Genomic DNA, 12,126 nt, shown 5'->3' on the forward strand with positions numbered 1-12,126 from the left:
TACCACCACTTACGTTCCTCCCAATAACCATTAAATTTGCTAGCTATGTTGAGATAAAAAGATTAGGGATGCTCTCAAATAGCACCCAATGCAGAGAGATGTTTGTCAGGATACAGTTTTAAAGACTAATTCCCAGCAAAAGCCTCACATTAAGGCTCCTGTATTTCTTAAAATTCATATGCCTTCCTTGGGAATGATGAAGATGACATGCGGGTTCTCTGTTCTGCACACTCCTGCACTTTAAGAAAGATGCTCTTTGGAGGTGACTGACTTGGGCTCCTTTTGGTCCCCAAATGACTTTGGAGATGGTGTGTCAATAAGAGGTATAAAAAGCATGGCCGACTAAGTGACAAATACAGAAGCATTCTCCTTAACGACCCTTCCACTCTGCTTTCGGCTCCTGAGGCTCTACGGGAAAAGGATTAACTGAGACCAAGCCTTCGAGCAAATCATATCCTGAGATTCTGCCTGTTGCAGGTCTAAGGGGAAGCGGAGGGCAGAGAAAAGGGAAGGGAGTCGCCATCTTTTAGGGTGGGTTGCGTAGGATCTCCGCACAGTGAACGCGTGCAGAAACCGAGAAGACGTGGAAGCGTTGGATGCCATGAGCCCGCTACAAAAGGAAAGCGCGCCTGCGCTCGGGCGACCGCGCCGGGGAGGGCGGGGCGAGGAGAGGGCGCGCGTGCGCAGCGTGAGCCCGCCAAGCACCTGGAGAGGTGGGGGGGCGAGGTAGAAAGTCACGGGGTAGGAGAGCGCTTGCGCAAGAGAGCGACGGTGCGGGAAGTGCGTGTTGGGGGGGGGGGTCGGGAACACGCTTGCGGAGGCGGGACTAGAGCGGATCTCGCGAGATCTCCTGCAGCCATATATGCGTGCAGCGAGCCCGCGTCCTTTCCTTGGCGTGATTCCGTCCTGCGTGCCTGTTCTGAGGAGCAGCAGGCAGTACCCTCCGTCCGACTTCTCTGCCACCGAAGAACGCGCCTCCACCTCATGGAAGACTCGATGGACATGGACATGAGCCCTCTAAGGCCTCAGAACTACCTTTTCGGTAACTGCCTGGCGGGAAGGGCCCGGGCAGGGCCTGGTGGCTATTGGGGGGAGGGCGGGAGGCCCGCCTAGGCCTGACGTGAGGTGAACGCGGCGTGGGAGGAGGCCGGAGGGCTTGGAGGAACGGCCGGGGCATCAGAAGGCCGCAGGCGGGCGGGAAAAGCCGAGGCCTGGAGGCTGGGAGCGACAGAAACATGGGGCGGGAGAGGCCCAGTCTCGAGCCTCGGGCGTTGAGAGCTCGGTCGGCCGAGAGGGCGGGCTTGCTTGCGGCGTGAGCAGGGCCTGCCGCGGCACATTCACATCGAGCGCGAAGATGTAATTCGTGCAAGGTGTCCGTTTTTTCAGTGATGGACTCGGGCGAGGAGGCCCAGGAAGATGGTGCTTCCAGAGTGAGGCCTGCGTGGCCGTGTTGAGACGGCACATGGGCGGGCAGTCGGATGGGCCACGGCTCCCGCACCGGGGAGCATCCGAGAGGTTCGGCCAGTAAGAAAGATGCGGCCGAGCAGGCGCCCTCCGGCGGAGGGGGCCGCAACCCTTGAACACGTGGTTGCCACGTGGTTGGGGGTAGGGAGGGGGTGTGGGCTCTACATCCGGGATCTCTTGGTGGTGTGTCTGGTCAACCCAGAGCCCTTGGGTCCTGTAGCTTAGTCGAGAGTGCTGGGCGGGAAATGCTTAAGTGGCTGGTGGCGTCCGGGTATTTGAAGGTCTTTGTTCAGATCGTTCAGCATCCACGGGGATGGTAGTGATTTTAGAGACCCTTTACTGCCTCTGCGGTAGGTGGAGTCGGCAGCACGCTGCAGATGACTGACTGGACTGATGTGTGAGAGGACCACTATCTTTTCTAGATCTGGTTTTTTTGGAGGGGGGGGGGACAGGGAAAGAGAAGTACCACGAGGGTTTAACTTAGGAACCTGGGCTTCTAGGATCGCACCTAAACCCTGCTGCCGCACACTTAGTGTATATCAGTTTTACAGAATCTTAGTTTGGTTTCAGTGACTCAAGTTTTTAGCTTATTATCTGTGTTGAGCTCTGTTAACAGCAATAAACAAACGGTAGTAACTGGTGCTTAGAAGAATGGGAATTCCCCCCACTTGAAGGGTGCGTTCAATACATGCTTAGTGTATATAAAGGGTTTATACCTAGTAGTTCTGCATAGAGACAAAAGACTGCATGACTACTGGTGATGTGTAGTCACCTGATTTGAATTTCATTCAGAACATAGGTGAATTGGGTTTCAAGATAGTAGGAAATTCTGAGTTTAACTTCAGCAACTATGTATGTAAGGGTCCAGTTTTAGGTCATTGAATCTTCTGTGAAAATGGCAATAGTGCCTCATTGGCTGGTAGATAACTATGAGAAAATAGAAATCTTAGGGAATTCATGTGTGCATAGAATGGATTGCACGGAGAACTTTAGTTAAACTAGGGGAGTTGGTAGTTTTAGGTTATGATCATATTTTTGATAGGTTCGTTTTTTTTTCCTTTACAGGTTGTGAACTAAAAGCTGACAAAGATTATCACTTTAAGGTGGATAATGATGAAAATGAGCACCAGTTATCACTAAGAACGGTATTTAAACTTTGAAACTACTTATTCATTACAAAATTTCAGCCACTAGGTTCTTACTGATGTGATTTGTCAGGACATTGTGCTTCCCTATTGCTGGAAAAAATAGTTATTATAATTTAGTATTTTCTGTGCCTCAAATACTGCACTTGACATCTTGGCCCATTTAAAAATTTTTTGTAGTCACAGTAACTGTTAAAATTGCCTAAAAAGGCTATGCAGGAATGTGAACTTAGATTTGCCAGCTTTACTGCTGATTGGTATTAGAAACAAAGTGTTGAAGACTATAAAATATGAGATGCTTAGATATTCATCAGTGAGGACAGAAATTTTAAGGGGTGTTCATAAAAATATGTGGGAATTGAAGTATCTTTCTGTTTACAGGTTAGTTTAGGTGCTGGGGCAAAAGACGAATTGCACATCGTAGAGGCAGAAGCAATGAACTATGAAGGCAGTCCAATTAAAGTAACACTGGCAACTTTGAAAATGTCTGTACAGCCAACAGTAAGTATATTTTTAAACATTGAATATCATGTTGGTCTCTAGGACTAATCTAGAATACACAAAAGACATCTCAACGAAAAGCTACATTTTCTGTGACAGATTATTTCTGCTGCTTCTAAATAGGATTAGTTATTGATTATAACTGCTGGGGATACTTGGTGTAGAACATTCTTGACAATGTTTAATGGTTGAAAATTGCTCATTTTTAGGTTTCTCTTGGGGGATTTGAAATAACACCTCCTGTGGTCTTAAGATTGAAGTGTGGTTCAGGACCTGTGCACATTAGTGGACAGCACCTAGTAGGTATGTTTTTGATTTTTTTTTTAAATCTGTGGTATTTCCTAGTTTCTGATAAGAACTGGCATTTTTAAAAGCACTTATTTGACCATGGCATACATGTCCAGGTCAAACAAGCCTTAGAGTCTATTCTTAACCACCACATGGGTCCTGGGACTCTCATGCTATCTTCCCAGATCTCCAGTTCAGACTTAGTAACCTACTAATCTGTAGTTAGAAATGTCTGATTTTTTTTTACTAAAACTGCAGTGAGTTTTTTTTTTAAAAAAATACCATGTGTTATCCAGTCCTAAGTTCTCAACAGTATAACTAATTTTTAGCTGTAGAGGAAGATGCAGAGTCAGAAGATGAAGACGAGGAGGATGTAAAGTTGTTGAGTATGTCTGGAAAACGATCTGCTCCTGGAGGTGGCAACAAGGTTCCACAGGTAAAGATGTATTTTTTTTTAAACAAGTTTTCTGACATTCAAAAAGGAATGTCTGCTCATGAATATTTATTTTTCTTTAAGAAAAAAGTAAAACTTGATGAGGATGATGATGAAGATGATGAGGATGATGAGGATGACGAAGAGTAAGTAGTATGATTTTAGAAAGTTTACATATTACATATACCATGAAGGGTGTAGGAAAATTTTGTCAGTGGACCCTGTGATTCAAAGTAAACACTTAAAATTACCTGCAAAAGATTTTCACCTGATTATTTGTAAAAGGTGGTTAAATAAGATCATTTGCTCTTGATGGTCAGGTGTATCAGAAAACAGATGAAATAATCATTACATGACAATGGGTAATCTTGAATGTGGAATTGAATGGGAATCTTGTTGTGGAATTGGTCATGTACATTGAAAGCATATTACATATGAGGGTTAAGGTAGAAAGTAAACTTGAGTTCCTAAGGCATGACATGTATCTGGTCCCATGAGACTATACTGCCTAGTGATGACTTTATTAAGAACGAAATCCTTGTAATGAGTCATTTTTAGATAATGCATGACAGTTATCTAAATACTGTGTTTGAGATTGCATGGTTATAGAAATTGGCATCTTTCTAGTTAGAGAAAGCAGTTCCACATTGGTATCTTTTTGGTTTTTGAAGACAGAATTTCACTGTAGCTTTGGGGCCTGTCCTGGAACTAGCACTTGTAGACCAGACTGACCTCAAACTCACAGATTGGCCCACCTCTGCCTCCCTAGTGCTGGGCAGTTTTATACTAAAAATTTTAATGAATTTCACCAAAAGCATTAGATTTACATGTGGCTACTAGAACGGTAATCACTGCATAAGGTTTTTGCTTTTTCAATTTAACTGACCACAGTTAGAACTTCTGGATTAAATGCAGATTGGAATGGTTAAATTAAACTTCTGCTTATATTACTTAAGGGGCAATTACTAAGTAATGTGATTAACTCCCTTATAAAAAACTAAAGAACATTTTATACTTTGCTCCTAAAGCAAGTGCCATGTGGATCATAATCTCAGAGCTAAATTGAAAGTGAGAAGCAGCTCCTTTTGATATTTGAATAACATGCAAGTAGTTGGAGATGGATTGTTAATTGCAATCTGGCATCTTAATTCTAATGGCACATATATCTTTAGGAAGAGCCAATAAATAAGCCTTGCCAAATTGCACACATTGGAATGAAGTGTAAAAGAAAAAGCTTTGATTGTCTCAACGAGAAGCATGAAGACAATAAATTTTGTACTCTGTTTATTTTCCCTACCAAAGAGACAGGGTTTTAGTGTCCTATACAGCCATGGCTATCCTGAGGCTGATTCAGTAGATTGGACTGGACATCAACTCAGATCCGCCTGGCTTTGCTTCACGGGTACTGGGATTATAGTTGTGCACCACCACTGCCTGATTCTTATCCAGTATTCCTTAAGCTGTAGTTAGCTGCAAGTGCATTTTATACATTGGCTTTTGCAAAGTACTTTACATAACAATTCTGACTGGTTTCACTGATAGTGACAATGATTGTACTCTATGGCCTGGGAAATGCTGTTGCTGTGGACATTGGTCACTGCAGCATTTGGGAGTTCTTACTAAATTACCTCTTGAAGAATAAATAGGTTCAATATGTTTGGATTACATTCCCTAGATGATTAAAATGAATGATCATGTTTACTGATTTTTAATACTTATACAGTTAAACAAGCATCTTTGCTCTTATAGGGGGCTTTCAAGTAAGTTAATTTTTAAAAGGCCTAGCTTTATTTAAGAAGCTTAAACTCGGGCCAAGTTTTGTGGCTTTATTTCCTTATCATGACCAAGTGTGAGACTTGAGTTTCTGGTGCATATATAATTTTTCTACCTTAGATTTGAATATCTGAATTAGGATAAATAACTACAAATTTGTATGTTCTGGAGAGTGCTGTCATTTTTAGCAGTATTAACTACTGATTTATTGAGGAAAGCTATTTACTACTAACAGCACAACCAAACTATTTATTTTTATTTTATTTATTATGTACACAATATTCTGTGTGCCTGTGTGTGTTGCCTGCAGGCCAGAAGAGGGCACCAGACCCCATTACAGATGACTGTGAGCCACCATGTGGTTGCTGGGTGTTTGGAAGAGCAAGCAATGCTCTTAACCGCTGAGCCATCTCTCCAGCTCCCCAAACTTTTTATAATCTGTAGTAACAATAGATATTGTGAGTAAAATACCATACTGTTTTGAATAGTTGGGTTTTTTCCTTTTTTCTTTTAGTAGTTTGTATTTCATGTGCTTCTGTGTTTTTATATGTAATGTGGGTGCTGGGAATTGAACCCGGGTCCTCTGGAAGAGCAGCCAGTGCTGTCTCAAAGACATCCTGACTTTGCTTTTTAAGTGGCTGAGTAACAAACATTGTTTTGTTCTAAACATTGTTTAGTTTTTCCAGAGAGGGTTTCTTTGTAGCAATGGCCATTATAGGAATCAACTTTGTAGGCTAGGCTGAGAGATCTGCCTTCTAGCTAGCTCTTGAATTTGTGATTAAAGGTGGGTGTCACTAGTAAAACCTGGTTAATCCTTTTTAAATACTGGTGATGTTTGGCTTGTCTATTGGAAATGTGCTACAATGTCTGAAAGGTGGCTTTTGTCAAATTGTTCTGAATGTTTTATTTCATTTATAGTGATGACGATGATGATTTTGATGATGAGGAAGCTGAAGAAAAAGTTCCAGTGAAGAAAGTAAGTATACATACCAAGACTGTCAAATATTAAGAGATAGGGGAGGAAAAAGAGCTTAGTGGATTACATACCAAAAATTGCTTGAGCTAAATAGACTAGAAACTTTCCAAAGTGAGAGATGTTATTTTCCTGTTTAGTATTGATTATAATGGCTTAATACTGGCATAGTGATTAAGGTCATTCTTTAATTGCAGTCAGTACGAGATACCCCAGCCAAAAATGCACAAAAATCAAACCAAAATGGAAAAGACTTAAAACCATCAACACCAAGATCAAAGGTAAGTACAAGACAGCACTGATGTAGTTATAGAAAGTAGTAAATTCTGCCCAAGAATTTATTCTGCCTAAAATTTGGTAGGTGTTGAAGGAACTTAATTCTGATGACAATGCTTTTGTAGTACAGTTTATTAAAATACTTAGATTGGGAAGAATGTAATGTTCTGGGATGAGCTCCATGCATCAATAGTTCTTTTTGTAAGCCTACTAAATTCTGAGCTTTGAGTTAATTTTTTGTTTTGTACAGTTTTTCTCTAGCTTTAGAGGCTGTCCTGGAACTAGCTCTTGTAGATAAGACAGGCCTTGAACTCATAGATTCACTTACATTTACCTCCCAAGTGCTGGGAATTAAAGGCGTGTTCCACCGCCCAGCTGTGTTTGCTTTTATTTATAATGTTCTGCCTACATGCCAAAAAAGGAACCACGTATTATTGGTAATGATGTGTGAGGTGCTATGTGGTTTCTGGGAATTGAACTCTTAGGACTTGAAAGAGCAGCCAGTACACATCATCTCTCAAGCCCCTTATTTCTTTCTATTAAATCATACATAATGCCCGCTGCATTCCTGTAGAATCCTGAATAACGGGTTGAGATGCTTGTCAGCCCCCACGCTCCAAGTCAGGTGGTAGTGTCATGCTCCCTTAATTTTTTTATCCGGCACTCGGGAGCACTGGTCTCGAGGAACAGTACCCACATGGCAGCTTCTTATAGCTGTCTAACTTCAATTCAAGGGTATCCACCCTCATGCAAGCAAAACACCAATGCATGTAAATGTTTTAAAATGGTGACATTTTGGTTTTCTGAGAGCCAGTTCTAGCCCAGACTGGGTTTCTTAATATAATTAATCCCTCAGACTTTTAAAGGAGATTAAAGGTTGAAATTTAAAGATTGTTTCTGGCTAGAAACAACCACAAAATTATGAAGTTATGTATAAAGCTTATATTAGCAACTTCTCCATACTGTCCAAGGATTATAAGAATCATTGAAAAGTCATAGTAATTATTACTCAGAGTCATTTTTAAATCATCTTTTTCCAGGGTCAAGAGTCCTTCAAAAAACAGGAAAAAACCCCTAAAACACCAAAAGGACCTAGTTCTGTAGAAGACATTAAGGCAAAAATGCAAGCAAGTATAGAAAAAGTAAGTAAAAAATATACCTTTTCCCACTGTATGGGGAATGACATAAACCTTTGCACATAAAAACTATGTTTACTGTATGTAGTAAGGACAGGGATGCACACTGATGTTAAAATGAGTGAGAGCATTGTCTTTCCTGGGCTTATGCTGTACAACCAGCAGAGGGCGTTTGGATTTTCAGTAAACATCTTGGAAAAAGTAAAGCTAAAAATATTTGAAATAAGTAAGAAAACAGGATCATTTTTAAGCACTTCAGCAATTTGAATAATTCCTCTGCCTTCTATCAAAACTTATGTCCATGATGTGGAATTTGTACAGCTAAATAGGCTTAGACCTAGTCTTAAACAGTCAAATTTATCCTGTGCCGTTTGGTGATACGTTTGGTATTATTATTTGGTAATACAAACCTGGGGTGGTGTAGGAAATGGAAGAAATCATTTCAAATGTTTTTTTTTTAGAATTAGAGACGAATTGTGGTTCTAACATACTAGTTATTAGGAATAAATGTGGAATGATAAGAAAAATTGCCCTCCTTTTTCCATGTTTTTCCTGTCCTTTAGGCCTAACATGGCTTCAGAAGATATTCTTCCTTTGTGCATCCACCAGTGGATTGGAAATTATTAGCACTTTAATTAGTGCAAGCACATAATATGTACACTGTAAAATTTAGCTTTCCTGGTGTCACAATTGATTTTTATCCCTTGCATACACTGCTAAAATGGTGCCCCTCCCCCCCATTTTAATGTCGTCCTATCTCCTTGGTTTAATTGCAGGCGCATTGAACATTCCTGGGCACTACTGGTAAATTAAGCCCAAAGATGGGGAAAGAGGAAAAGGAGAAACAAATATAGTCCATACTGAGTACCATCAACAATCCAGACTGAAGTCTTCTATTTAATCTCAATCCCCTTTCCTGATTGGCCATCCATTTACCCTTGCACGCTGGAAGCAATCTCTTGTTTTCCTAAAGCATTTTTCTTTCACTCTTGTGATGCAGAGAACTTTACTGCTTTCTACACTTGTGCATATGCCTCATCTCTTACCATGTTTTAATACCTTTGTATCCTTAGCTGTTCAATAAATTTTTTGAATAAACCAAATAAGGATTTATGTGACAATATTTTAAAATTACTATATTATAGTGAACTTATTTTCTGGGTGATGGAGGCAATTGATTTTTGCATTTGGAAGCTAAATGCATAAAACGGTACAAAAATAAGATTTTGGTTAAGTGATACATTAAATAAATGAAATGGGGAATGATCTGTAGTGATAATTTTTAAGCTGATAAATTATGGTATTTAGGCAATAACTAGATACCTTTAAAATAATGAATACAAAGCCTTATGTATTTATGTTACTGTGGTTCATTGCCTACATTCATAATTGGAAACAAATGCCAGATTTGTGCTACAGTTAGTAAAGGGTAGCTTGGTTTCTAGATAAATGGTATGCTATCCTACGTTCTTGGAAAATATTAAGTTCTTTATAAACAGCTTGGATGGATTACATTTACTGTTGTGTGATAGAGGTTGATAAGACTAACATGCTTCATGATATGGCTGTATTTGCATGTCTTTAGTTTAAATTGACTGTCTTGGGGAATTGGGCTTGTCAGCAGTTTGAAAGATCATGGGCCAGAGAGAGGGCTCAGTGGTTTAGGGACCCTGGCTACTTGGAGGATCTGGGTTCAATTTCCAGCATCCACATGGCAGCTCACAACTGTTAATTCCAGTTTCAGGGAACCTCACTGACACCCATGGCAAAAAATCCCAATGCATGTAATAAAAGATCATAGTCATAGTTAATGTGCTGCTTGTTACATCTTTCTGGACATCAAAAGATGTCTTTGTTATTTGAAATGAAAAAGTTTCCTAGTGGTATCTCAAATAATTCCTCTGCATGTCCTTAATGATAATCTTTTTTCCCTCAATAGGGTGGCTCTCTTCCCAAAGTGGAAGCCAAGTTCATTAATTATGTGAAGAATTGCTTCCGGATGACTGACCAGGAGGTAACTGAATTTTCTGTGGATATATAACCAAGACAAGTTTTCATTATGATTTTTTTACTTTTAGTCTCATAAGTTGGTTCCTTGTAAAAGGTCCCTAACCACAGACAGTTCTTAAATACATGGAAAGAATTTAATTGGCAGACTGAACAGATAACTTTAGTACACATTTTCCCCAGCTTTTAAATAGTTGTTAAATTATCTCTTGGTTACTTAGTTTTACTCTTAGTGTAGTGTTGGCTAAGAAAATAGGCTGATATTTTACTTTGTTCCATTTGGCTGCTTTACATAAAGTCTGAAGTTTGCCCTCTTGGGAAGTGACAGTACCTTCTCCAAGTAGTAGATGAGGTTAATTTTGGTGGTATAAGCATTTTAATGCCCTCACATGTGAGGTTTTATGTAAATATCAGAAAAGTTTTGCTTTTAATGGAGCTTAGAATTCACTTGACAATGGAAAGGGAAAACACAACCAGTGTCTTCCCAGTGGCACGGATTTTAAATTTTATCAGAGTTGTAAAGCAGGAAAAGTAAGCAGTTTAATGGGTTGTTAGATCTTTTGTTTGTACATATCCTTAAATGGATTTCATTAATGTCAAGTTTATAACGGGCTTATATACTTAACTCCTATTTTAACAATGTTTGAACATTTTTAGTCAAATTTTGAAACCTAGTATGGTTGAACCACAAGCTGAGGCAACATTGTCCAGATAGCCAGCCCTGTTTTTATACTTGGCATTTAATTAAAGAATCTTATGCTATATATCTGAGTTAAAATGCTGAACTTTTTTGGTAGAAAAATGAACTGAAGAAATGTATTGACTTATAAAGTTAATCTCTACCATTTCTTACCCTCTCCCCCTTTACAGGCTATTCAAGATCTCTGGCAGTGGAGGAAGTCTCTTTAAGAAAATGGTTTAAACAGTTTGAAATATTCCGTCTTACTTAATTTCTGTAACAGTTGATATATCTGGCTGTCCTTTTTATAATGCAAAGTGAGAACTTTCCCTACTGTGTTTGATAAATGTTGTCCAGGTTCCATTGCCAAGAATGTGTTGTCTAAAATGCCTGTTTAGTTTTCAAGGATGGAGCTCCACCCTTTACTTGGTTTTAAGTATGTATGGAATGTTATGATAGGACATAGTAATAGTGGTGGTCAGATGTGGAAATGGTAGGGAGACAAAAATATACATGTGAAATAAACTCAGTATTTTAATAAAGTAGCACTGTTTCTATTTGTTTATTTAACTGTTCCATACATGGTCTGAAGTTAAAAATGTCAGTGTGCTCAAATCTCATGTCTCCCCATTCCTGATCAGTTTGTAAATTGATTCATTGCCTTGACTAAAGTTGTTGACTCTTTGGTTTGGTTCATTAACCTGATGACATAATGAACATAATAACCACAGTGAGTCATGCATCCTGGTTTGCAGTTGTGTATTAACATGGTATTGTCACAATGCTTGGCAGAGTCCTTATATGCAAGATAACTTCTATCTTAAGTACTATCTTAAGTGTACCTCCTGTTTAGCTTTCTATATGCTTCTCTATAATTGTACAATCTATCAGCTTTATAAGTCCCCAAGAGGAGCAAGCAGTTCTGGGAATTTTCTTGGGACAATTAAGTGTCCTTGCATCCATTCTTAGGCTTTCTGTTTTCTTGATTTCTTTTATATTAAAATTTTATTTCTAACTTAGCAAATTGGTTCTTTGGAGTGATAAGAATCTGGTTGGGGATTGCGGAAATTGTCCAGAAGCTTGAGTATATGGTACTTTTGTCTTGTGGTCATTTGAGCATTTTGTAACTTAGTCAAGGGCTGCTTTGTTCCTCAGTCTTACTAGGGAAATTTTATATATACAGGTACACAGGCGTTCAATCATGACATTTTTAAATTATTTGGTTAGGTACACAATATTCATATTAGGATCAGCATGCTTGATTTTTGCATAAAGCCACTTGGCTGAGTATTTGTAAATTTAATGGTAATTATCAGCAGAATACCCGTTTCATGAATACAAATAAAAAGGCATATTTCGAAGCCTGAAACTTATAATCATAAGCAAACCTGTGTTTGTCGGATGAAACTCAACAGCATTTTATTTTTATTGATAGTTAAAAGGTCTATTAA

General features: G+C 39.3%; 1 protein-coding gene across 2 annotated transcripts; it reads left to right on the forward strand.

Moving 5' to 3' along the window:
- Positions 1–871: 871 nt before the first annotated feature.
- On the forward strand, positions 872–11,220 carry Npm1 (nucleophosmin 1). Of its 2 annotated transcripts, XM_048436029.2 has the most exons (11): positions 872–1,042; positions 2,530–2,609; positions 2,991–3,110; positions 3,320–3,413; positions 3,728–3,834; positions 3,916–3,977; positions 6,523–6,580; positions 6,775–6,858; positions 7,894–7,995; positions 9,929–10,003; positions 10,867–11,220. In XM_048436029.2, exons 1-11 carry the CDS (start codon positions 985–987, stop codon positions 10,903–10,905), a joined length of 879 nt encoding a protein of 292 aa, XP_048291986.1. In that variant the 5' UTR covers positions 872–984; the 3' UTR covers positions 10,906–11,220. The 2 variants fall into 2 exon arrangements, with proteins under 2 accessions (XP_048291986.1, XP_048291987.1); XM_048436030.2 differs by lacking the exons at positions 9,929–10,003; positions 10,867–11,220 and adding an exon at positions 8,766–9,095.
- The last annotated feature ends 906 nt before the right edge of the window (positions 11,221–12,126 follow it).

This window comes from Myodes glareolus, chromosome 9 (assembly GCF_982192425.1).
Source record: "Myodes glareolus chromosome 9, mMyoGla1.1, whole genome shotgun sequence".
Lineage (NCBI taxonomy): Eukaryota > Metazoa > Chordata > Mammalia > Rodentia > Cricetidae > Myodes > Myodes glareolus.